This window comes from Natator depressus, chromosome 17 (genome assembly GCF_965152275.1).
Source record: "Natator depressus isolate rNatDep1 chromosome 17, rNatDep2.hap1, whole genome shotgun sequence".
NCBI lineage: Eukaryota > Metazoa > Chordata > Testudines > Cheloniidae > Natator > Natator depressus.
In genome coordinates this window covers 9144541-9171887 of record NC_134250.1, presented here as the reverse complement: position 1 = coordinate 9171887, position 27347 = coordinate 9144541, and the positions used below count along the sequence as shown (strand labels likewise).

General features: G+C 49.0%; 1 protein-coding gene across 1 annotated transcript in view; it reads left to right on the top strand.

Annotated features, from left to right (window-relative positions):
- Nucleotides 1-3692: 3692 nt before the first annotated feature.
- The window catches only part of AKAP1 (A-kinase anchoring protein 1), a 42967-nt gene continuing 19312 nt past the window's right edge, over nt 3693-27347 (top strand). The window contains exons 1-2 of the mRNA XM_074974926.1: nt 3693-3819; nt 25364-27092. Of these exons, the coding sequence (XP_074831027.1) occupies nt 25388-27092 (1705 nt within the window). The 5' untranslated portion in view covers nt 3693-3819; nt 25364-25387. The remainder of the gene's footprint in view (nt 3820-25363; nt 27093-27347) is intronic.

Here is a 27347-nt window from a genome sequence, read left to right as displayed (position 1 = left end):
GTGCAAACTCGTCCCCGGCCTCGTATACAGTTTTATGAATAGAGGAATAAACAGCAATCCAACATACAGTTCATACAGTTCCATCCCACCATCAACCTCAGCCTGGACCAGTCCACACAAGAGATCCACTTCCTGGACACTACAGTGCTAATAAGCGATGGTCACATAAACACCATCCTATACCGGAAACCTACTGACCCCTATTCCTACCTACATGCCTCCAGCTTTCATCCAGACCACATCATACGATCCATTGTCTACAGTCAAGCTCTACGATACAACCGCATTTGCTCCAACCCCTCAGACAGAGACAAAAACCTACAAGATCTCTATCAAGCATTCTTACAACTACAATACCCACCTGCTGAAGTGAAGAAACAGATTGACAGAGCCAGGGGAGTACCCAGAAGTCACCTACTACAGGACAGGCCCAACAAAGATAATAACAGAACGCCACTAGCCGTCACCTTCAGCCCCCAACTAAAACCTCTCCAACGCATCATCAAGGATCTACAACCTATCCTGAAGGATGACCCATCACTCTCACAGATCTTGGGAGACAGGCCAGACCCTGCTTACGGACAGCCCCCCAACCTGAAGCAAATACTCACCAGCAACCACACAACAGAACCACTAACCCAGGAACCTATCCGTGCAACAAAGCCTGTTGCCAACTGTGTCCACGTATCTATTCAGGGGACACCATCATAGGGCCTAATCACATCAGCCACACTATCAGAGGCTCGTTCACTTGCACATCTACCATTGTTATATGTGCCAGCAATGCCCCTCTGCCATGTACATTGGCCAAACCGGACAGTCTCTACATAAAAGAATAAATGGACACAAATCAGACGTCAAGAATTATAACATTCAAAAACCAGTTGGAGAACACTTCAGTCTTTCTGGTCACTCGATTACAGACCTAAAAGTGGCAATTCTTCAACAAAAAAACTTCAAAAACGGACTCCGAGAGACTGCTGAATTGGAATTAATTTGCAAACTGGACACCATTAAATGAGTCTTGAATAAAGACTGGGAGTGGATGTGTCATTACACAAAGTAAAACTATTTCCCCATGTTTATTCCCCCCTCCCCCCACAGCGTTCCTCACACGTTCTTGTCAACTGCTGGAAATGGGCCACCTTGATTATCACTACAAAAGGTTCCCTCACTCCTTCCCCCCCCCCACTGGTAATAGCTCACCTTAAGTGATCACTGTGGTTACAGTGTGTATGGTAACACCCATTGTTTTCTGTGTATATAAATCTCCCCATTGTATTTTCCACTGCATGCAGCTGATGAAGTGAGCTGTAGCTCACAAAAGCTTATGCTCAAATAAATTTGTTAGTCTCTATGGTGCCACAAGTCCTCTTTTTCTTTTATATTTGTCACTGATATGAACCAATGGAAACTTACTGTCAGATTTACCAAATAAACACGTGACAACATTAATAATAATTCATATGTAGCACTTTTCAGCCATAGATCTCAGAGTGGGATCCCTTTCCCTCTTTTACAATTAAGGAAACTGAAGTACGGACAGGTGAAGTGACTTGCCCAGCTTCAGTGGCTGTAGTTGTTGGCTAACATATTTGTCTGTTCAAGTTTCTTTACTTTTACAGTGCTTGTTGAAAGTTTTGTAGAACAGCCTCGAGTTGCCAGCGATGGCTTGTTTGAAGAGCACAGTCATTGTTTGAGTTCTGTAGGTGATTGAGTCGTGTAGTCTATGTAGATTAGTGTATTTAGTTAGAATACAGACTACAGATAAACAAACAAATAAATTAACATGAAGGGAAACACAACGACAGAGCCATTTTTAGCTCCTCCAAGGAAGTGATTCAGATACCAGTGGCTGTTAAAGAAGGTGACATTGGGGCTTGCACAGAAATTTCTACTATTACGAGGTGCCTCTGGCATAAAGATCTAGAACAAGCAGCATATGCCCAGTTGTTAAAAGCAGATTGAAACAGCCCATGCACCAGCCACAAAGAGGACATGCAGGGGAGCATTCCCCCCGAGCCAGGGAGAGGAGATGGGAGCTTCTTTCTTTGAATACCCCCGTTATCCAGGGTGTCAAATGCAATAGGGTGAAGTGAGTTATTACAGTAACCTCTCCAACTCCGCAGTGTCAGAGCGCACACTCTGTGTGTGTCTAGACTTCAAGCTGGGGGTGTAATTCCCAGCTCAAGGAGACACAGTGGTGTTGTCATCCAGCTAATGCACTAAAAATAGAAGGTAGCCTTGCCCTTGGCAGCATGAGCTGTGGGACGGGTTGGGTCTCCAATGGGCCCATGTGTGAGGCAGACTCAGGAGCTCAGCCCAGGGGCCCAGGGTGAGCGACGCAGTGTGTGTGTGTGTGTGTGTGCGCGCGCGCACAGGCCCAGGATTGGGAGTTTAGGGTGGGGGTGGGCCAGTGTACAGGGCCAGGATTGGGTGCCAGGGGTGGGTCATAGATAATGGAACTCAGGGTGCTGTTGCACCCCTGGCTTGGTTTCCAGCGTATCCAGGGTTTACAGTTTGGTTCAATGGCTCTCAGCACCCCCACTGTACAAATTATTCCATCACCCCTGGGGTGGGGGGCAGGGGGTGATCAGGGCTAGGGAGGGGCGATGGGGGGCAGGAGCAGGGGCTGTGGAGGGGCAGAGGGAGCTGATGGACAGAATCGGGCTGGGGCCGGTGGAGGGGCAGGATCTGGGGCTGGGGGGGAAGAGGGGGCAGGATCCGGGGCTGGGGGGGGTGGAGCGGGAAGGATCTGGGGGGGGAAGGGGGGCGGAGGGGCAGGATCTGGGTCGCAGAATCCGGGGCTGGGGGGGGGGCGGAGGGGCAGGATCCGGGGCTGGGGGGGCAGATCGGGGCTGGGGGGGCGGAGGGGCAGGATCTGGGTAGCAGAATCCAGGGCTGGGGGGGGGGGCAGAGGGGCAGGATCTGGGGCTGGGGGGGCGGAGCGGGAAGGATCCGGGGCTGGGAGGGCGGAGCGGGAAGGGGGGCAGGATCGGGCCTGGGGGGGGTGGAGGAGCAGGATCTGGGTCGCAGAATCCGGGGCTGGGGGGGGCGGAGGGGCAGGATCTGGGGGGTGGAAGAGGGGACAGGATCGGGGCTGGGGGGGGCGGGATCCGGGGCTGGGGGGCGTAAGAGGGGGCAGGATCCGGGGCTGGGGGGAAAGGGGGGGCAGGATCCAGGGCTGGGGAGGGGCGGAGGGACAGGATCGGGGCCGGGGGGGAGGAGGGGCAGGATCCGGGGCTGGTGGGGGGACGGAGGGGGCAGGATCCGGGGCTGGGAAGAGGGGGCAGGATCGGGGCCGGGGGGGAGGAGGGGCAGGATCCCGGGCTGGTGGGGGGACGAGGGGGCAGGATCCGGGGCTGGTGGGGGGGGCGGAGGGGCAGGATCCTGGGCAGGATCGGGGCCGGGGGGCAGGATCCGGGGCCGGGGGGGGACGAGGGGGCAGGATCGGGGCCGGGGGGGGGCCGGAGGGGCAGGATCTTAGGCTTCCTCCACGTGCTCTCTCTCTCTCCTCTCCGCTGTACCCTTGGGGCGGGCGAGGTGGGTTCGAAAGGCGCATGCGCCGCTGCCTCCCCGGCCCGTGGCGTCGGGGCAGGCGAGGCGATCGCCGGCGGGCAGGTCTCGCGAGCTGTGGCTCTCTCGCGCAGGGGGCGGGGCGTGCGGGCCGTCGTGTATCGGTTGAATGTCTCAGTGTTCGCAGGGGGCCCGGTCGGGCAGCACGTGGGGACAGCGCGGCGCGCGGGGAGCGGCCGGGGGGGGGCTGGGCACGGTGCGCACTAGGGCTCTGCACCGGGGGCGGCGAGCACCGGACGGATCGTGAGTATCGGGCCGGGCCGGGCCGGGCCGCGCCGCCGCGTTCTCCGGGCGATGGTGGGGGGGAGTGGGCCGGGCCGGGCCGGGCCGGGCCGGGCCGGGCCGGGTTCCCCGTCCGTGCAGCGGGCCGGGCTGGGAGCTGCGGGGGCTCAGCCGCCGAGCGGTGATGGGCAGACGCCGGCGTGGGAGGGCAGCTGTCAGCTCTCGAGAGGGAGCCCCCCCTGGGGTCACTCCTTCCCCACTGCCCCGTGTGCTGCGAGTCAGTTCCCCCCCCCCCCCCAGGCCTGGGGTCACCCCTTCCCCATGTGCTGCCAGTCAGTTCCACCCCCCCCGGGGTCACCCCTTCCCCACTGCCCCGTGTGCTGCCAGTCAGTCCCCCCTGCCTGGGGTCACCCCTTCCCTGCTGCTCCGTGTGCTGCGAGTCAGCCCCCCTCTCCCCCAGGCCTGGGGTCACCCCTTCCCCGTGTGCTGCCAGTCAGTTCCCCCCCCCCAAGGCCTGGGGTCACCCCTTCCCCATGTGCTGCCAGTCAGTCCCCCCTGCCCGGGGTCACCCCTTCCCTGCTGCTCCGTGTGCTGCCAGTCAGTCCCCTCCACCCCGCCCAGGGTCACCCCTTCCCCACTGCCGACTTGGGACCTCTCCCCCTGATATACCGTCCGATTCTGCTGTATGTCTCCCCACTCTTGGGAGTGCAGCCCCCTAGAGCTCCAGGGTCTCTGGCTTGTTGCTAATGTGTCCCCTGTTGGTTTTGGCAACTTTTCCCCCAGCTGATCAGCCCTTACTGGCCAGCATGGTGCCTATAAGGGGCATTAAATAGCTCTTTTTCCCCATGGCACCCCTGTTCCTAATCTCCCCCACATACATATTGACAGGGAGGGGAATGGGTGATGCCTGGTTGTTCCCATTCCCCTCTGTCCGTGTGGGGGTTGCTTGGCTTTTCCTTTTCTGGACTATTTGCAGCAGGTTTGGCTTTTCCACTGTAAATGGGGCAGGAGGTAGCATGATTGCATGGTGTACTGGTGCTGAGAGTTAATTGCATGGTGCAAGTTTCCCACCCAGGCAGCTGGGTTGTCAGTGAGTCTGGCATTGTTATACCGAGGGTGTATTATTAACTGTCTTTATTTCACTCTAAGAGGGTGAGGTTGGTGTCAGGTTTGAAACCCCCACCCCCTAACAGGCTGTGTGTATAGTGACCCCCTGAACCTGGCTATTTATGCGCCTTCTATGTGGGATCACATACCTGTGACCATGAAAGGGGCTGGCAATGCCTCTTTAAAAGGTTAGGATGAGAGAGCCTCCCCTTACAGTCCCTGCCTTGATCTCTGGGAGCTAGAGGGCATCAAGATGCTTTCTTGACCCCTCACCTGTTGGGATTTGCAGAGAAATGGCCTGAACTCCTTTTTCCCAAGGTCACTCACCCTCCTATAGATTTACTCTTTCAAAGGTCATGTATACCCAGACTGGACCAGGTAGTGCGCTGCAAGCAACCTGAGCGCCACAGCAGGCCTAGCTAGCAGACGGCTTAGTAGTTTGTTCCCTTGTTCTGAACAACTGCTGTAGGTCACCCTTCTCCTGCTCCTGAGCAGGGGCTGGTGTTAAATGGTAACTTTAGGAACGTCACTCGTCTTCTCCTTGCCAAGTCTGTGCACTTGGCTCGGGCTCCTTTGGTGCCAGATCAGCTCCCTGTACTTGTTTCAACCTGAAAAGGAGTGCTTCTGGGTCTCCTGGTGCAGCCTTATTTAGGCAGGATGAGTGACTGGGCAGGCATGTACCTGCTGCTCTTGTAGATGTGACCCAGCTTTCTAACCCACGCCGCCGTCTGGCTTGTTGATGCTTAAATTAGGCGAAGGAATCAGTGTGCAATTCCAGTGAGGTCTTGCTTAGCGTGGCTTCATCGATGGCTGTTGACCAACAGTTTTTGGGTTTGCTCCTTTAAGAAAAAGAAGGTTTCAGAGTAACAGCCGTGTTAGTCTGTATTCGCAAAAAGAAAAGGAGTACTTGTGGCACCTTAGAGACTAGCCAATTTATTTGAGCATAAGCTGTCGTGAGCTACAGCTCACTTCATCGGTGCATCCGATGAAGTGAGCTGTAGCTCACGAAAGCTTATGCTCAAATTGGCTAGTTTCTAAAGTGCCACAAGCACTCCTTTTATTTTTAAGAAAAAGAAGCAAGTCTTCCCTGCTCAGACTTGCAGTGTGCACAAATGAAATGAGACGTGCACTAGGCCAGAGCACATGGAGATACTTCCCACTGAAAGCCAAAAAACAACCTCCTTTAAACTGAGCATGGCCAAAAGAAATCGGGGGTGAAATCCTGACCCCATTGAAGTCAGTGGTAAAATTCCCATTGGATTCATTAGTCAGGATTTACCCTCTGGTCTCCTTGAGAACTGATTCATATGTGACTAAATAATAGTGTGGGTTTTTGTTTTAAATCATTGCAGAGCTACAGTAATTTGTTAAAAGGCAGCTGGAATGCTGTGGTGTAAACTACATTAGTCTCTGATCTGTAAAACTGGTGGGTAGGTAGATGAAAATCAGTTGAGCTGCAACATGCCATAGCTGTCTTAGATGCTGGATTCAGAGTTTTCTGCCACTGTGTAGATCTATTTCTGTAATATACAGAGGGAATCTTTAATTTCTCAGTGTCTGCGTGTTAAGCCAGTTAAAGACAGTAGTTAATTCCACTGAAGTCCTAGCTCTTTATGTTTTGTTGAGGAAATACTAGCTGTAGACTCTCAGAAACACATTGTTGTACAGACCAAGAGTCCTGTGAGAGTCAGGGCTGGATGTGATTTCATGTCGGTTGGGAGCCCTGTTGCAACAACTTGAAAATGAAAGTGAGGGTTGACAGAAGTGTTAGGTGTGGATTTACTAGTGCAGACTAGCCTGTCTCATTTGTTTGTACAGCACCCAGCATAATGGGGCCCTCTAGGCACTACCAGAGGGTAAACGAACTATAATTACCTAACTCTTCTCACACTGGTACAACCTTTACCTGCTTATAAGGCCAATATGTAGCTAGAGGATGCAGTGAGAAAGAGAGGAATTATATTGTAGCACAGTCAAGCAGACTATTTTATTAGCCTGCTTGGCATGTTTCCTTCAACTCACAAGTAAAAATATGAACTGGAGTTTTTTCCAGTGTCGTCATGAGCTTTGAACAAGTAGACTTGTGCCTGGAATGGTAAACGTTCATGGCAGTTTTGCAAAGTGTCGGAAGCCGCTGCCCTTCTCAGTAGAGAAGACACGTTATCTGTAGCATGTGTAATTGGGGAGTCTCTTCCCACCCTTCCCTCCACAGGAAATCTTCACACCAACCAATCCATAGTGATATGAAATCGCAAAGGATAGGTGTGCTGCACCATAGGCCATATTGTTAAGGAAGAGTCAAGGACAGCCAAATGAAAGTAACTTACATGCTTTGACTTTCAATGTTTCTTGGGCTCGGCTGACTTTATGCTGCCGTTCTAACACCTGCTAGGTGTTATCAGAATGCTGTGAACTTTGTCTCGGAGAAAGGAAAGGACTTGTTGCTGAGGAAGGTGGTAGCAAAGATGCTAACTTCACATTTCTCCTGTTTGTTTTGCGTCTGTGAATGATCTACAGAGTTACAGCCATGCAAGCTTGCAGAGTGAAATGGGAAAGAAAGCATATGACCTGCTGGGGCATGGCAGGGTTGCTCCAGGAGGACAGTCTGCCTTTTCCTCAGTAGAGAATGCGTTTGGGCAGTTAAAGCAAGGGATTAAGAGCTGGGAGTTCCAAGGACATGTCTACATGATGGATGCTGCAGCTATGTCTCTGTAGTGCCCGTAATGTATGTTTCCTATTGCAACAGAAAGGGGTTTTCCAGCGCTGCAGGTAATCCACCTCTCCGAGTGGCTATGGAATCGACCTAGCTGCATCTGCTTCAGGGGTTTTCAAACTTTATTGCACCGCGACCCCCTTCTGACAACAAAAATTACTACACGACCCCAGGAGGGGGGACTGAAGCCTGAGCCTACCCAAGCCCTGCTGCCTCGGGGATGGCGGTGGGGGGTTATTCCAAAGCCTGGTAGGGCCAGAACTGAAGCCCAATGGCTTCTGCCCCAGGCGGGGGGCCTGTAACCCAGGGCTGAAGCCCTTGGGCCTTGGCTTTGACCTGGAATGGCAGGGCTTGGGTTTTGGCCCTGGGCGGTGGGGCTCAGACATTGGTTCTGGCCCCGGGCCCCAGCAGTTTGTCAGCCCTGGTGACCCCATTAAAACAGGGTCGCAACCCACTTTGGGGTCCTGGCCCACAGTTTGAGAACCATTGGTCTGCATCATCTGGGGTGAGGTTGGCATAGCTACAGCACTCAGGATTGTGAATTTTTCACACCCCTGAGTGCCGTTGCTGTGTTGACTTAACTTTTAAGTGTAGACCAGCACTTAGTTCTGTCCATGGTTCTGCGACTAGGTTACTATGATCCTTGTCACCCCAGTTCCAACCTCTGGCAGGCATTGGTCCTTCCACCCCTTCCCTACGGATTGGGGGGGGCCACCCTGCAGAAGGTTCTGCTTGTTGGCTGGATCAGGAGAGAGGCCCTGAAGCAGATTAAATTTAGGCTCTTTATCCAAAAGTCCTGTCTCTGGAGAATCTAGTTTGACCCTAGCGTATGTGAGCCTTTCCAGTGGGTGGTGCTTCTCTGGAGGTGTTACAACCTGAGTGAATTTGCCTAATCACCCCGCTCTGTTCTTAGTTCCTGGAGGGTTCTGGTCACCCTCCCCCAGGGAATTCCATAGAGGCCCTGGCCCACAATGATGCCTAACCGTATCACAGCAAGATCTCCCAAAGATATTGCAGGAAATTGCTGCATCTCCTCACTATCATCTACTCGAGTCTACAGATTTCAAGATACCACTTCCTATCCCGGCACCAACCCTCTCGGTCTCCAGATAGGTGAAGAACAGTTTTCATTTCCTGTGTTGTGTTGTTGAGCACTATTGATGCATTTCTTTGTCATGCTTTTAAAAACTCTCACATGGTTCTGAAGCTCATGAATGGGTCAAGACGGCAGCCCTGGAGACTGACATCTGTAATCTTAGCACAGGCAGCATCGGGGCAGGCTTCCTCCCAACCAATCACTATTGCCAGGGCTATGCCTCTCTCTTGGCTTTGATGAGTTGAAGGAGATCTCGGACTCCATGTCCGTTCTGTTTCTGGTGTTGGCTCCAGGTGGCCAGTTTGATTGGATAAGCTTCTGGGGGCTGGGACTATTTACTGTGTTTGTACAGCATGTGGCACAATAAGACCTTGGCCTGTTGGCTCTACTACAATATAGCTATTGTCCCAATGAAAACCCAGAGCTCCATTGTGCTGGGTTCTGAGCAAAGATATAAAAGAGTCAGTCCCAAGCCTTTCTGGACACCCTTTTTCCCTTTAACATTTTGATTCTGTAGGTATTTGGTGCATCACAAAGATTTCAACTCTGTAATGGTTTCTTCTTATGGAATCATAGGACTGGACGGGACCTCGAGAGGTCTTCTAGTCCAGCCCCCTGCACTCAAGGCAGGATGATCTAGACCAGTGCTTCTCAACCCGTGGGCCACATGTGGCCCAATTAGCACACAGATGCGGCCCAGCTTTTAAAAAAAAAAAAAAAAAATGTCTGGGTCCTGGCTGCCCAGCCCTGTGCGTGGCAGGATCCTGGTCCCGTGCTTGGGGTTCTGCTCCTGGCCCCACTCTTTGGAGGGGTCTCTGGGCAGGGGTTGCTGGACACAGAGGTTTGTCACGGGGTTTAGCGAGACACTGCGGCCCACAATGATAAGTAGGTTGAGAACCACTGATCTTCTAGACCATGCCTGACAGATGTTTGTCTAACCTGTTCTTAAAAATCTCCAATGATGGAGATTCTGCAACCTACCTAGGCAATTTATTCCAGTGCTTAACCACCCTGACAGTTAGGAAGTTTCTACTAATGTCCAACTTAAATCTCTCTTGCTGCAATGTAAGCCCATTGCTTCTTGTCCTATCCTCGGATGTTAAGGAGAACAATTTTTCTCCCTCCTCCTTGTAGCAACCTTTCATGTACTTGAAAACTGTTATCATGTCTCTTCTCAGTCTTCTCTTCTCCAGACTAAAACCCAGTTTTTTCAGTCTTCCCTCATAGGTCATGTTTTCTAGACCTTTAATAATTTTTGTTGCTCTTCTCTGGACTTTCTCCAGTTTGTCCACATCTTTCCTGAAATGTGGCGCCCAGAACTGGACACAATACTCGGGTTGAGACCTAATTGGCGCGGAGTAGAGCGGAAAAATTACTTCTTGTGTCTTGCTTACAACACTTCTGCCAATACATCCCAGAATGATGTTCTCTTTTTTTTTTTTTTCCAAGAGTGTTACACTGTTGACTCATATTTAGCTTGTGGTCCACTATGACCCCCAGACCTCTTTCCGCAGTACTCCTTCCTAGGCAATCATTTCCCATTTTGGATGTGTGCAACTGATTGTTCTTTCCTAAGTGGAGTAATTTGCATTTGTCTTTATGGAATTTCATCCTATTTACTTGAGACAATTTACTTATCAAGGTATTTTTGACATCTCTAAAACAGATAAACAGGTTTGTAGTGTGTATCCTGAAGGACTCTTAACAATTGCCACTAGTAATGAAATAATTAGACTTGAAACACTACCTTCTAGACCTTCTATTAATAACTGCTGGTCTACCTGTAATCATTCTATGACACTTCTCAGTAATACAGCCAATTAAAATTTCAAAAGTGACTAGTGATGTGAGGTGCCCATCTTGAGACAGGATCCAGATTTTCAGTGTGGGTGCTCAGCACTTACCACGAATGAGGCCCTTTTAACTTGTCTCATGCAGGGAGCCTGGAAATTGAGATGCCCGAAATCACTAGTTGCTTCTGAAAACTTATGCTATTTTTCATATGTGTTTTTTGACAATGATTTAAAAAAACCAAACCAAAACCCTAGGCCTTATTACGTTCCATTATATTGGTTCTGTTTAATTTTTCACTGCCACAGCAAAATTTCCTGCTGTGCACAGAAGATGGGTACTCCTTTAGGGGGCCATGCGTCACCATTAGCAAGGTTTGAACTTGCCTTTTGGTGACTGATCCAAACCGTTCCTCAAAGAACAGATCTGAACAGGTGGGACATGAGACTACCTTTAACCTCTGCTACCACCAGTGCTGAGCTGCCCTTCCTGGCTGTACAGCTGAGAAACGTAACATCTAGTAGAAATGAATGTGATTTCCAGTTGCTAAATAGCAGTAGTCTTGTGATCCACATGGGTTGCTTATGCGTGTCCCTTGTGTTCCATAGGTGCTGTTTGTGAATTAGCAACTTGGTATGTCCCCGGAACCTCTTAAAAAGAGTTGAAAATGTATTCCCATCAGTACTGTGTCTGTGAAACCTTCTCTTAAAGGGACAACATTTTTAAATGTGATATACTTGCTTTGGAATTCTGGACCCCATTGAAGTAAATGGGAGTTGTGCTATGGACTTCACTGCGGCTTTCAACCCTCCCTAGCACTTTGTCCACTGAGATGTTGGTTTTTTGTTGGAACATAACTAGTAATCTTTCGCAGGAGGTGAGGGTGTCCAGCACTCTGCAGGGTGAAAGGATGGCCTTATGGCTAACATGTGGGCCTGGGATTCAAGAGATCTGGCGCTTCCACAGACTTCCTGTGTGACTGTAGGCAGTTGCGTAATTGCTTCGTGCCTCAACTTCCCTGTCTGTAAAATGGGTGTGATAATACTTTTTCTCCTTGCCTTCATCTTACTCATGTAGATTGCAAGCATCTCAGGGTAGGCAGTGTCTTACTATGTGTCTGTACAGCACCTAGTACAGCGGGACCCCAGTCTGGGGTGAGGCCTGTAGTGCTACCATAATACAAGTAATAACAGCAGAGCCCATCCCTTGCTAATTAGATCTCTGAAGCGTGGAATGTTACTTCTTGCAAGGAACCTGTTCTCTCTACAAGTTGTCATCCTCTCCATTGTTCAGTCTCTTTGTTAGATACTGTGACGTTTGCTTCCTCTTCATAGCCTGCACGAATACAGCACGCTTGCGTTTCCACAAGCACTTGACATCGTTGATGTCCTCTTCCCACTTTCCTGCAGTGCAGCTTTCAGAGAGCAAAGTGCCGCTTTTAGCCTTTTCTCTTCTGAAGGGGCTTAGTTGAGTGTTTTTTCACATAGCTGTTTGTCAAGGACTTGTTGCTGTGCAGTGCGTATGCTAAGTAGCTCTTGACGTTGATGTTGCTCTTTGCAGATACCTGTTTGCCTAGCAAGGCTGCCACTTGTGATCAAGGCCTCCTGCGGCATCCCTTCCCAACATTTGAGTGCGGGGTGAGGGAGCATCTTGTGCTGGTGTTCTGCTCCCTGAATGTTGTGCAGTATGCTTTCCTCTTCCTATTTTGCTTTTATTCTTCAGGCTTTATTTGCACAGTAGGGGCAAAGTGCACTGCAGAGACAGAATGCTCTCCAAAGTTGGGTGTAGTGTGTACGTACCCATGCAGACCCACATTCTGTTTGTGACAGGTTGCAGAGTAACAGCCGTGTTGGTCTGTATTCGCAAAAAGAAAAGGAGGACTTGTGGCACCTTAGAGACTAACCAATTTATTTGAGCATAAGCTTTCGTGAGCTACAGCTCACTTCATTGGATGTGGAAGCTGATACAATAGACAGGTGTTTGACTTCCTTGAGAAGTTATTTGTTTAAACCATTCTCCTGTTTGTAAACCAAACATTGTAGTACCTTGAGTGCCTGCCTGAACCAACATCCATCAAAGTCAATGGCAGAGCTTAGGTGGGGCAAGGAGCAAGCCAAGTGCATCAGTACTGGAAACTGACTACTCTTCTCCAGGCGGAATGGAAGCACCAAAAGAAACGGCGTGAGTGGTGGGTTTTAGAAATAGTTTGTCTTAAAGAGTTGTTAGCAGTACTGGTAAAGCAATGGTTTTTAACCTGTGTAAGCTGCTAGGTGCCAAGCACAATGCCATCGCCTTAATCTCTTGCAAAGCACTTTAACATGGAGTTAAATTGTGATCTGTAGGTCATGTCTACGCTAGAGACTTATATCGGTATAACTACGTGGCTCAGGAGTGTGGAAAATCTGTGTAGACCGCGCTATGTTGACAGGACACAAGTACTGCCTCTTGGGGAGATGGATTAACTATGCCGACCGGAGAAGCACTGTATGTGAAGACAAGTTCCTGATTACAGCCTTATCTGTTAGAGGCTGTGGGATGGAGACTGCGGTTACAAAACATACTCGCCAGGAAATTCTGTCTTGCTGTGATTTGGTGGTGGTTTTTTTAAACTTGTAAAGTATGGAAATGTGTATTTAATGTCACTCCAACAATCTTGGTCTTTCTCATTGCCCTCACCCCAGCCCAGCATCAGGAGCTAGCTTTGCTCAAATCCTCTGCAATGTCCACTTGGCTTTAACAGTTAGGCCTGTGCCCCCAAATATGGGACATCTTGCTAACCCGAGTGATCTAATGTCTCTCTTCGTCGGTCATTGATTGCGGTGGTCATGGCGTCCAGTCCCAAGCAGGGATCTCTTACCAAACTGTAGCTAGCTGTCACTGCTGTGATGTAGTCTGGTGTTCATCCTCCTAAAGAAGCCCGAGGCCCTTCAGGCAGCAGAAGGCCCGCAGTAGTCTTGAGTAGGGACATAGGTGGAACAGCCATGTCTGGAGCCTCTGCAATGGCTTTGTTCCAAAGCTAAGCTGGTATAGAAGAGGGAGGAAGCCCTTTGGACTTGGATCCGCTGGTCAAGAATCTGTGCAGAGGGGTGGCACCAGCTCACAGGCTAAGTAAGGCCGTTGGAGGGTGCAGTGCTAGGCTAGCCCCCTCCAGTCTGAGGGGGGACTTTCATTCCCCAGTTAAGGCACCTGCCTAAAACTGGAGTACTCTGGAATCAAGCAGTTTCTTCGAGGTTTTCCCCCTAATGAAGTTACAGAGAATGCAGAACTCCAAAGATAAAATGGTTTGCGTATGTCTGGGCTCAGCTTGCTTAGGGCAAGTCTACCCTACAAATGCAGCATCTTCCCGGCTGTAGTGCTTTGATGAAGACGCTCTCAGCTGACGGACCCATTGGCTTAGTTACTCCACCTCTGAGAGGCGGTAGCTATATTAACGGGAGAAGTTCTCCTGCAGACATAGCGCTGTCTACACGGGGTTTAAGATCAGTATAACCGTCGTCTAGGGGTGTGGATTTTTCACACCCCTGAGCGACGTCCTTATATCAAAGCAAGTGTGTAGAGTAGACCTGGGCTTCGTCACCTGGAAACTGGAGAAAATTCCGGCTGACCCACTGCAGCGCTTTTGTTTTAGGTGTGTTCCACATAGGTTCTAAACAAAGTAGCTGGGAAATTAATGGCCACACATGTTGGGAGTCATGGAGGGGTGTGTGTCTTTCAGATTCACTCCTGTTAAAGGAGCTCGTGATCCTAAAAACACCTGCCACAATAGCTCTGGCTAAAGCACTGAGGAATTATCTATATTGCCCTTTCATGTAACGACCAGAGTGGCTCTGAGTCACCAGCTGAGTTGAGCGAATGAGGGAGTTGTAAATAATGAAGCAATCTGATGAGATCGGATGAAATAGGGACCTCGATAAAGGGGTAGGAAGGTAATACAATCGGTAGAGCAGGAGGGAGCCTGGTGCTATGATGGGGTTAATGTTAACGAGTGTGTGAATTATGAAGTTATTGCATAGTTGGAGGAGTCCACTCACTGATGTGGTTGCATCCACACGCGAGCAGGGCATGCTGTAGCAAGTAAGTGGTGAAAGGGTTAATGTTCATGGGGTGCCATTTGCATATGTGTAAGCTTTGTGGCTGGTAAAGACACTTGCCGCAAAGCTGCATTTGGGCTATGCTGACACTTCACTTTAAACCGGGGTGGGCAAACTACGGGCCGGATCCAGCCCCTCAGGGCTTTGGATCCGGCCTGCAGGACTGTCCCCCATGGTGCCGCGGGCCCCACGCCACTCTCAGAAGCGGCCGGCACCACGTCCCTGCGGCCCGGGGGGGGGGGAGGGAGAGAAAGGGGGGGACAGAGGGCTCTCTGCATTGCCCTTGCCTCTAGGCACCGCCACCGCAGCTCCCATTGGCTGGGAATGGGGAACCGCAGCCAATGGGAACTTTGGGGGAGGTACCTGGAGGTGTGGCAAGGGCAGTGTGCGGAGCCTCTCCTGCCCTCCCCCCCACCCCCCAGCCCAGCCTCCAGGGGCCGCGCAGGGACGTGGTGCTGGCCGCTTCCTGGTGCGGCACAGCGTGGGGCCAGGGCAGGCATGCAGGGAGCCTGCTCTGGCCCTGGTGCACGCTGTTGCCACCCCGGAGCCACTTTAGGTAAGCAGCACTGGGCTGGAGCACGAACCCCTCCTGCACCCCGCCCCCCAACTCCCTGCCCTGAGCCCCCTGCCTCCACCTCGCACCTCTCCTGCACCCCAACTCCTTGCCCTGAGCCCCCTCCTACACCCTGCACCCCTCCTCTGCCCCAGTCCCTTGCCCTGAGCCCGTTCCTCCACACCGCACCCCCCCACACACACACACACTCCCTCCCGCACTCCAACCCCGTGCCCCGGCCCTGCATACAATTTCCCCGCCCAGATGTGGCCCTCGGCCCAAAAAGTTTGCCCTCCCCTGCTTTAAACCCTCACTTTTTTCAGATGTCTTTAAAGAAACTGCTCTGAGCCCCTCTGCTCTGGCCTGAAAGTGGTGCGCACAGTCCTAATTCAGAAGTGCTGATGCTCTGACAGCTGGGGCCATGTCTACACTATGGGTGCTACAGCACCCCTGCTACTGTCTGGCAGCTATGCCGCTGTAGCGTAGACACTGCCTACAGTGATGGAAAGGGTTTTCCCATCACTGCGGTTAATCCACCTCTCTGTGCGGCGGTAGCTAGGTCGACAGAAGCATTCTCCCATCAACACACCTGTGTCTACGCTGCGGGTTAGGTTGGCGTAACTGTGGCTCTCAGTGGTGTGAATTTTTCACATTCCTGAGCACCTACCGATGTTGATCTAACTTACGTGTAGACCAGGCTGAACTCCCAAATGGGGAGAGATCCTCCTGAAACATGACTACGACTGTGAAATTGCATTTTAATACAGCCATATATACCAGTGTAGCAGATTTAAATGCAGATGAAGGGCGCGGGATGTAATATGCTCAGCCCCTGGGGCATGCGGCATCGAATGAGATAAGAAGGGCTTTTAGGTGGACCAGCTTTATTGCTAAATACAGGACTGCGCTGGTACCTGTAGGGTCCAATTCCAGCTCCGAGATGCTGGTTTAGTGTGTTACACTAGGCCAAGTCCCTTCACTTCTCTGTGCCTCAGTTTCTTCCTCTGAAAAATAGGTTTGATAATTCTTGCCTACTTCAAGGGTTTGGAGGTTTCTCCTTCACAGAGCATGCTGATTGTTGGATGGAAGGTGCTGTGATGTGTTGATTGTTCTTCACAATCTGAACACTCTTGTTGGCTTTGCCACACACTTCATGTTAACAAGGTTTTGGCAAAGGAGTGGTGAGGGAATGTCTCTTGCGGCCCTGTTCTGCTTGTACTAAGATTTGGGGATTAAAGTGTATGTGAAGCAGCAATCTTTGGTGCTCCACAGAGATTTGAATTCTGATTCTAACTCTTTTACATTCAGGTAAAATTGAGAGGTTCATCTGAGTGCAATTTATTTTCTTTTTTAAATCCCCTAGTCTGAGGTCTTATCTGCCCTGGCCTTTCCTCCCCCTGAATTTTGTTAGATTGTCAACTCGTGTTTTATGAGCTGACAACTCGGGATGTCTTTTCGCTTTAACTGTATGTAGGAGGACGTACTAGAACAATAGGGGCAGGCGGGATCGGGAGACGAGTCCTGAAGAGGGTGGGCATTCTCAACTGACTCTGTAGTTTGGGGTTCAGAGGGAAGGCATAATTCAAGGTGATGTTGCAACCTGAATCCAGGGATGCTACAGATGCCTGTGTTAGCACCTCGTCCTTCCCTTGATTGTCCTCTGGCCAGTTTCTTGTGATGCCTGCCTGCATGGGATTGCTTGCCCCTCAGTGTTTAGCCTGCTTAGCAATGTTGTGGTTATGTGCCTCTGAAAGCAGAGGTTAGGCAGTACTTCCTGTGAGAATCTGAATATACAGATGGTCCCTGTAAGCCAGGAGTAATAAGTTATTTTTGGTCAAGGTCCATACTCCGGAAAAAATAATACACAAATAATAACAGTAATGATAATAAGTAAATAAAAAGACTTCACAGTCCGTTCAGAAGCATCTGGCGGTCCGGATTTGGCCTGGGATCCGCCTATTGATTACCCCTGCTGTAAGCCATACATCTATCCTGGGTACCCAGAGAAAGGGTTGGTACAAATGCCTAGATCCATCTCATGCTTTGATCTTCTAGGGGAACTATGACTCCCTGACACTGAAGTGGGGCTGGGCTGAAGTTTTTCTGATGGCTACTTCTTTGTATTAGTCAATCTTGTTGTCTTAATTTACTCTTAGCAACTGTGAGGACTGAAGGCCCCTCCATCAGATTTTGTCATCTGCTGTTCCTGTGTGGCTTATAAGGCAGAGCATGTGCTATTGGCTATTTTTAGTGTGGAAAATTTCAAGAGCCCATGTGAGCCAGTTTAGTGTAACTGTGCCAGTCCTGTCCAGCACTCCTTCACCCGGACAATACTATTTCTTCAGTGGTGTATTCCGCATCTCCAACACTGCAGCACTAGGCAATAATTAATTATTCATTTTATAGGGAGGCGTGTCACCTTGCCAATGAAGCATGGGACTCATTCAGGAGATCTGGGTTCTGTTTCCACCCCTGTGGCTAACTTGCTTTGTGACCGAGGCCAGTCGCTTAATCTGTCTGTGCCTCAGTTTCCTTGCCCCCGCGTTATGGAACATTAATGTCCATAAAATGCTGTGATGGAAAGAGCTCTGAGTACTAAGTGTTGCGAGGCAGAGAATGAACACAGTAGCAGTTCTCCAGAACCTTATTCTGAAGTCTGCAGCTATTGAGTCTCTTGGGTGACCCATTTGAAAACAAACGATTTGTAAAGTTTGAAGGAGGCTGGTTAAGGGAAGCTTTGAAAATCAGCTGGAGTAAACTTTTGCTGGGTTTCTCCTTCTCAAACCTTAAGACTGAATTCTCTGGCCTGCCCGTAAACCTTGTACTGTTAACATTTCAAGCCATATAAGGATGTGTATACGAAAGATTGTTTGTTCTGGCTAGGGAGCAGCGCAACTTAAAACATTAATCATGTCTGAGACCCTGACATAAGCAAGTGGAATGAGTTTTTGGTCCTCGACTTATTCTTTAAGATAGGACAATGTTTGTTTACAAATGCCATGCCCAGCCCCCATGGTCCAGCAAACCCACTCTTCTGCTGAGGAGTTAAAAGTGGATTGCTTGTGCATCACAGCTGGCAAACAAGACTCAGGGCACCAAATTCTTCCTTCACTGTCTATTTAAGGTGACATCTGTTGGTGTTACTGTCACCTGGCCAACTCGGTGTTTAAATGCCTGTTTCTATTTTGTGTGGAGCCAGTGTCTTTTATAGAATTCTCTAGACTAGGAAAACTTGGGTCCCTCGTTACTCTGGTTTAACCCGAGGGCCAGCAGACGGCTCTCACTGAAACTAACGGCATGACAATGAAAGTGCACATCTTCGCAGGGAACGTTTGCTAAAGCAGTAGTCCCACTGTGAATGAAAAATCACTGACCAGTTAAGCTTCCGAGTCACTGAAATGACGAAAATATCAACGTGCTCTACCACAACACTTGTATTTTTAGGAGTCTGATTTACGAGGCCTTGTGCGCAGGATGTTTTCCCTGCAGCTGTTGCTGCTGTCACAAAGCAGTGCAGAATTGCAGGGCACTGTTTTGTGCTTGTGCAGTTGGGCCCACTTCATAGGGAACGGGCTAATAGGGCAGTCGGTTTAATCAGGAAGGCTCACTGGGGACGTACTTATGCAAGAATATGTAACAGCGCTTTAATTTAGGCTTGTGGTGCACCCCAGAGGCAGCTTGTGTGGTGGTTCTACATTTAATTATGATACATAACTTAAGCACACAGCAAATGAATTTCACGGACTGATGACCATGCACTATTGTGCTGTACAGTGGAAGCTTGAACTTTTCTTCCGAAGAGTATGGAGTCTTTATCCTTTCCACTTAAAAAGTGCATGGAAAAACTAAAAGCCTGAAACTTAACCTTTTTTTTAAAAAAAAAAATCATTAAAAAAATATTTGAGCCTGCAGAATGTGAATCTACAGCCTTGAAAAGATGTGATGTTGGCTGGTTAGCTGGAACATCTTATCTTCAGCAGAGTAAGTCCTGCTAATCAAGCTGTGCTGGGCAACCCGGGAGCCACTGTGGTTTCTCTTTCTCCCCCCGCCCATGAGGTTTGTAGCTTAAATCAGGCAGGTACAATGCGTGCAGCTAGTTCTACAAAAGAATCTCTTATGTAACTGAAGGAAGCACTTACCACAGCGGCTCGACATAGTGGAGATGTTACTGTGCTGCTTAATTGATGTCTGTAGTCACTTGTGCTTCAGTGGTTTGGAATAAAAAAAAAGGCATTGTAGGGTTCATTGTCTCGGTCTCCTGAGTGTCACTTCGTGATGATAATAGTGTCCTAACTGCGGAGGCAAAGGCAGGGATTTTACAGTAGGAAAATCCAACTGAAATCCTAACCAGTCTCCAGTTGTGAGCTTGGATAAAGAAGTTCTCAGTATAACTTCATGGCATGGAAAGTGCCTTGGAAATCCTGGACCGGATTTTTTTTTTTTTTTTTTTTTGAAGTGGCTGGTGATTTTGTCTAACTTGCTACTTCAAAAGGGCCTGATTATCAGAGTATCTGAGGACCTTACAACTTTAATGTATTTACCTTCTTAGCATCACTGTGAGGTGCTCTGTGTTTTTTAAAAACCGGGCCCCTTTAAAGCGTCTAACTCCCCAAATCACTAGTCGCTTTTGAATAATCTGTTCCTTGTGCTTACATTAACACCCAACTCTTTTCCAGTTCAGAGTGAGAATGAACATGGCCAGTAGAGACTGCCATGGTGTTTTCCTCTTCTCTAGTTCAAGAAAGTATGTGCTTCTAAAAAGGAGGTAAAACGCCAGTTATTAAGCAACGCGAGCCATTCCCACTGTAATGAACTTTACAGTCCCTGTAAAAAGTGTTTACTTCTGTCTTTCATTGGCAGAGACTTCTGGGGTCTGTCTAGATAAAAGTTCTTAATGTAGCCAAAGAGACCTTGTCACGCTTTAAATCCTGCTCCATGCAAGGGTACAGTGTGAGAACGCTCTGCAGCTAGGCAGTATTGTTGTAATGGACAATGATTTAGCCAGCCCCACCTTCCAGCTGTGTAGATTTTTTGTCTGTTAAGGAAAGGCATGTCCGCCCTGCCTTTTTATAACTCAAACAACATTGGCAAAGGAACAGTGTGACAGTCGAAGCATGTGGCATGAGTCTCTCTTTGGACTGTAAGTGTCTGGCATGAAGTCACGAGGCCTCGAATCAGAAAGTGGAGCAAAGGAGAAAGCGGCGGCTCAGCTCTGCAAGAAGTCAGAAGAATAAGAGGCACTACTTGGCTACACCCAAAGCAGCAGGATCGCCATGGGCTGAAAGCTTTTTAAAGAGATCTTCTTAGGGAAAGTTAAGATAGTTTTATAGCAAGACTGCTGTCCAGTTTGAAACCCTAAAGCCTTGTCTTCACTGGGGATGGGGGAAAGGGGTTCCCTAGGGTTTTATCCTGTTAGCTAAGAAAAGGCAGTTGGTAACTTTCACTTGAATTAGCAAACCCTTGGCTCCCCTGCGGTCTTTAACTTGATGTGCTAACTTGTGTGAAAACTACAAGCCACCTTGTCTTCATTTACTTGAGTTAAGCACACACCTCAAGTAATATAGGTGCATTACAGAGGGGTGTTTGGAAGGAGGAGTTAGGAAGCATCACAGGCTTCCCCCTGGGGACTTAAGTTCAAGTCCAGGTCTGGCTCACCAGACCCTGGCAGTGTAAAGTAGCTAGAAAGGGAGCACATTGTCTGAATCGTTGTCCAGTGTCCCTGGTTGGCAGGCCACCCCGCAGTATTACAGTGGGAGGAAGCTGGCTCCCTGTCCAAGCTGCTAAAGGAATTGAAGAGAGAAGGGATGGTAAAAAACAAAAAACAAACTGCATCCTGCTCAGGCCAGGAAGAATTGCCCTAATCTCTGTAGTATCCTTTTATAACTGAGCAACCTGTAGGGAGAGGGCAGGGACTTGTGGGGGTTTTGGTTTTTTTTGCAGGCCTGAGGTGGTGAGTTGCTTGGAATGTCAAAGCTGTTTATGTCAACTTAAATTTGCTGCACGGATTAAGGTAAATCATGGTGCTGGAGGGAGTGGTTCAGCGTAGAACTTCCAAGGAAGGGCACTCCTTTAGCGAGAATATCTGGCAGGGCTTTGCAGCACCACAGCTGAGGGACTGACTGGCTGAAAGGGCCATTCAGCGTCTCCCTAGATACCCATGTTGTGATCCCAGCTCAGTAGCCTCTCTGCCTTAACAGCAAGCAGGGGCGGGGGAAACGCCATGACCTTGAAATTTGTTAATGTGCTGAAATGAATCCAGAGCGGAGTCTGCCTTTCTCCAAGTAGCATTCTGATGCGGGGAATAGGAGGCAACCCTCCCCATGCCTTCTTGCTTACCGGTTTCTCTTTATAGACATGAAAGCACACTCCTAAGCCTCTCCTACTCTCAAAAGTAACCCTTTAAAAAAAATAAAAAAATACTGTAATTAACCGATGCTGTATCTAGCTCAGCAGAAAACGTTTCCTGGATTCCTGCCATGGGGTGTGCGCACAACATCCAAACAATGCGCTACGGAAATAGCTGAATGCAGTGCTAGTAAAAGATGGTCTGTAGCCCAGGAGGCTGATGTCCCGGGTCCCTCCTCAGAAAGAGCAGAGTGACTTTCCCTCCTGCCCACATGGTGCTTTAAACTTGACCTGGAGGCACTACCTCTAAGGCTAGAGGGGAGCTGCTTTCCCGCATACTGGCCTTGTCACTGACGCTTCAGTGACCGGGGTGTCTTTGTTGGTGGGGCGGACGCTTGTCTTCTGGAAGCAGGCTGAGGCCACCAATGCATGACACTTGGAGCCACCGAACGGCTATCAGCTAGCAACAGCTCTTGGCTGCTACTGGTTTAAACCAGTGACCCAGAGGCAAGAGACTCTGTATCCCATTGCCAAAACTCGGAGCCAGCCAGTTTGCAGAGTGGAGGTCTTGAGGAGGCGTGTCTCTTGCTGGTGACATCCCAACTAAATTTGTTTCTCCTTCCTGACCCCCTTCTTAATGATAGAAAGGCTGTAACTTAGATAAAAGTCAGGATGCACGGAGAGCTTATTATTGCTTTGGCCTCAGTCCACTTGGCTGTGGCAAGAAATCCATGCTTCCAGGAGGTGTAGGTGGCTTATGCCTGCTCTTAGGCTCAGGAGGTGAATTAGGGATGCTTGGAGTTGCCTTGATTTTTGTCCCTTTAAATCAGTCTCATGTCACTAATGTAACTAAATATAGCAGGTAATTTTAAAAAAAGAAAAAGCTGTACTGTCCCCAGCCTAATCTCAGTCCCTGTTGAGACAGGATAATGAAACTTTTATGCTCCTCCCTCCACCCAAAACACTGTCTTCAAATGTTAACCTCCAAAGCATCAATTCTCCTTCAGGGGCATGGAGTGATACTATATTTCCTGCTAATTTATTCATAAACCAAGCTGTAACCAGACTTCCAGAGGAGCGTTTCCTTGTGACACAAAGGAAATCTCCTTTGGCTTTTTCAGTCTTATCTGAGCGCTGACTCATCACCAAGCAGGCCAGCCTCACAGGAGCCCTAGGGCATTGTGTTTGGGGTTTTTTTTAAGATGTCAGCAAGGAGAACCCAGTCAGAGAGATTCGGATTCCTGCTCTACATTTATTCCTAAAGGGATTTATTCCTACAGTCTGATGGGAGATGGGAGGAAAGATACGTATAACTAAAATAAAGCTATTCGAGGGTGTAAGGGTTTTTTCCCTTCTCCAGTTAAATAACCTGCTTTGTGTTCGAATGTCAGTGAACTACCAGTCTGAAAATGTTAAGTAGATGTTCACTTCCTGGGGAAAATACTTAAGAATTTCCATGCTGGATCAGACCAATGCTCTACTTAGCTATCCTGTCTCTGACAGTGCCCAGTACCCGACGCTCTAGACAAAGGTGCGTGAAACCCAGGTTAGGAAATAACCTGCCCTTAGGAAACCCTGAACTCCATTAGAGATTGGCTCAAGTCTTAAAGCATGAGAGTTTATATCCTTTGTGGAACTCTTGTTTTGTTTTAAACTGTGGCTTTAACCCTTGCTACCAGACCTCTAGAGGTTCCTGTTAGCCATGCTGATCTTCTGGTAGGACCCAGCTCTTGGCCTCAGTGATAAAGCAGGGCTTCTCCTCTGACAGCATGGACTTTGTTAGCAGCCTTTGCTTCCACATTTTGAAATCCAGTGGTTTAGAAAGGCTTGTTGACTGAATATCTACAATATGGCAGTGTTAAATTAACCAGCCGGGGAATCTGTATGACTCCATCTCCTTCAAGAAGCCCAATATTCCTGAAACTCTTTGCTTCCAGTGGGCTGCCTGAATACCAATCACTTTAATTGAATGGCATTCTGGAAACTGGTTTCTAGAACCAGTAAAACTATCTCCAGTATTCCTCCCCCTCCCCCAGGGCATGCTGTAGTCTCTGTAACACAAATCTCTGGGGGGGGGGGGGGGGGTTATCTGCAGGCTGTAATCCTCTAGTGCACATATCTGCAAAACTTAAACCTGTTCCTTCCTTCTGTCTAAGCCAGTCAAACATTAAGGTTGGATTTCTAAGCCCAAATGACTCTTGCATGTTTGGAGCCAATCCCCTGCAGCCCATGACTAATGATATCTCTGACATCCTTCAGCTACAAGGCAGTGTAACGTGCCCTGGCCATGTAGACCACTCAACCATCCTCCCATAGTCATGCTCATCTAATATTGTAGGTCCTACTCATTCTCTTGTGGGTTGGTTTCTCTAAAACCAATTTGCCATGATTAAAACGGTGAGCTGATTGACTTGTTTCAGTTCTTGCATTATGTAGCTGCATCCTTCAGGCAAAGACCCAGCTATAGACCGAGAAGAGTAGGGAAGGAGGGGTGTCAACATATGTCTTGCTTAACTTGCAAATCAGCTGATTAGCACAAGGGGTAGAAGGACTCATAAGTTTCTGGAAATGCTCGGTGTGCGGAATGCCAGGTGTCCCTATCCCATGTGTTGTGATATCCTGCATACTGTGACCTGTTAGGGAGTTGGGTCTTAAAGCATTTGTAGATTCGGGTATGTGAGCAAGCGTAGTACTTCCACCTCCAATGAATCTAACTGTGTCATAAGTAATGGCAGTAAGGTCCTAGGTGAGGGGCTGGGTTGCCTGCTCTTAATAGCTGTGTTGTGTTTTTTAGGCCAGCTGGCTTTCACTTCAGAGAACAAGCTTTTCAGAGGAATATCTAGATGTGACTTCTGATTGGGCCGCGCACTTGGGATCTGTTAAGCACAGACACTCTTTCTGCCATTTTTAATTGAGAGAGAAACAGTTTTCTTAAATGTCCCGTTCTTTCTTCTTGCTGAACTGCAGAACTAAATCTTGTGTGTCAAAGCAGCTGGGTGTTTCGATGGTACAAATGAGAATATTCACCTGTGTACCCATGGTTCCTTGAGTTAACATTTCAGTGGTATGTTTATGGATGGGCATATTCATTGTGAAACAACTCAGACATTGTGGCTTCAAAATTTCAGCACTCTGCTCCTTTTTGACAGCAGCTCCTAAGCAGATGGAAACCCGAGATGTGCTTGGGGGGGAGCGGGAAATGGAGCCAAGGGAAGGCAGAGTGGGAAAACATACTGGACGAGGCAAGGGCAGAATCTAGTACATACTGGCTTTTGGTATTAAATAGCTGGCACCCACTTGAGCTGTCCTACCTTCTTGTTTTTATTTGCATTACAGCTGTTCCTGGGGCCCAGTCTGAGATTAGACCTCGTTGTGCTAAGTGCAGTGGATGCTCATAGTAAGACAGTCCCTGCCCTGCCGGGCTTGTGGTTTAAATAGACAAGACAGGTGAAGCGTGGGAGGGGAGGCACAGGCCCAAAGGGGTGAAGTGATTTGTTCAAGGTAATGAAGCCCCACAGTGGCAGAAGCTGAAATAGAGTCCAGATCTCTTGACTGCAAGTCTAGGGCCCTCTGCGCTGGACCGTGCTGACATAGCAGAGGTGTTCCTTTAGCTAGACAGAAGTGCTTTGCTTTTAATCAAAGTAGCCAGTGATTTGGGAAGAGAGAGAGGTTTAAGCTACACTGAAAGCAGTCAGTACAACTAGCTAGATTTGTCCCAAAATAAATATTCAAGGAATCTGCAGAACCTTGACCCCTCCCTTATCCTTTCCCATCCCATTACAATTCCGCTATATAACTTCTCTCTTTTTCTTAGGAATCATATTATTTTTTTAATGCTAGTTACATCTCTCTCTCTTTCCCCTCTCTAGGTATAATTGCTGAGGCTCATTAAAATGGCTTTACGCTTCCGCACTTTCTTCCCGTACGCCTTACCTGGAGTGCTGGCACTTATTGGTTGGTGGTGGTTTTTTTCTCGTAAAAAGGAGCGTACAAGCAATTGCGACTGGCAAGCATTAGCTGGCGTGGAAGATCAGAGGATTGGACCTCCCATAAAGGAACCTCTGTCCAGAGAAGCAGTAAATGCTACTAAAGAACTGCCTGTGCCCTCTGAAGAGGACTGCCCAGAGAATGAAACCTTAACTTCCCAGCTGTCTGTAGGGTTAATGACACCCTCTCTGGCATGTGACGCTCAACAGAGATTAGATTCCTCCAGGGACCATCCTGCCACCACAATAACGACCGTCGCATTGGGCACGTTTGAGGACGACAGTGAAAAACTGGAAAGAGCAGCGTCTCGCGATGAAACCGGGTCCCTTGCACAAGTGTCTCCCCCTTCAGCCCCGAGGAGTGCAGAGTGCTGTGACAATGCTGTGCTTGTTACCAAGCAGGAGTCAGCTTTCGGTGGAACCCCAGACCAGCAGCCATTGGCGTGTTCCGGGGTAGTGTCAGTACAAGAGTCTTTGGGAAAGATTGGGGAAAGTGGTAAAGCAGATATGACACATGATTCGTTGGAGAATCCATCTAAGGAAATCCAGTGCCCAGTGGCTACGTCCTCAAACACTGGCTGCCTGCCGGCCCTTGGCTCTGAACCAGAGGATTCAGCCACTGCCCAGTCTGCCATTATAGATGAAGATGATGGTAAGGAAGTTGAGAGCACTGTCCCTTGGAAGAGAGAGTCTGTAGTTGGGAAGCTACTGAATAATTGTGTAGAGTCTGCTGGGTCAGACCTGTCCGGGGAAGAGGAGGTGTCTGAGATGACCGTCAGTACTGTGCCTAAATGTCATGGAAGGGAAGAGAAGTGCTACAGGGATATGCAGTCAAAAGGAGATGGTTTGGAAAGAGAGAGAATTGGAGGAGTGAGTTTGGACAAAGATGAAGTTGAGAAAATTGAGCAAGCAGCCATACAGATTATTTCCAAAGTCATCTTGGCAGCTACTGAGGAAGTGCTGTCTAGTTCAGTAAGTGATGTGTCCAGTAGGATCTGTCAAGTTGCGGTCAGCCGGGTTGATAGACCGCTGGAGAGAGTGAGCATTTCATCCGATGAGATGCTTGCAGTGGAATCTAGCAGGGGGAATGAAGCAGTTACCACAGAGAATGTTGCAACAATACCTGTTCCCCTATCGGAAGAGAAACTCCATCGTTACATGTCGTATTCCAGCTGTTTGAAATACGGGCGCTTATCTAACCCAGTGCAGGTGGACCCAAAAGACCATCGGCCAAAGAAACCTGTGCAGAGTGAAACCCAAGGAGATAACCGGACTCTGGTTACGAACAATGGAGAATCATTGGAAGAATCTCATGCGGTAACAGAGGATTCTGGGTGCAGCGCATGTACGTCTGAAGATGGGACAAATGTTGAGGATCCCTTGCAAAGCACGTCACTCTCTCTCCTATCAGGCCAGCATTCAGACTTGCTGAGCATGTCTGTGATCCAGGACACTTCTGCAGAGCAGAACGTGGCACAGAGTGAGAAACCTCAGACCCCTATATTAGGGGAAGACAAAGTGCCATACAGCAATGGGGTGCTGAAAGGGGATGGTGCAGATCTGAGACATGAGAAGCACTGGACAGCGGAGACAGATGCAGATCACTCAGGAGGTAAGGGTTCACATCTCTTTGAGAGCCGCACACGAGACACATGGGGGAAGGTACATTAGTACAGCACTGAAAAGTCCTGCTCAGCAGACATAACCCCAACCCTCATCACAATTCAGAGGGCCTGCTCATGGGTAAAAATCCTACCCAAGTTGTTAGTAGATGTGTCTTATGCTCAGATGGACAGAATGATCCCACCCTAGGCTGCCAGCTCCTGCATCCCACAGTGATGGGAGCTCTAGGAAAAACCGTAGCTAG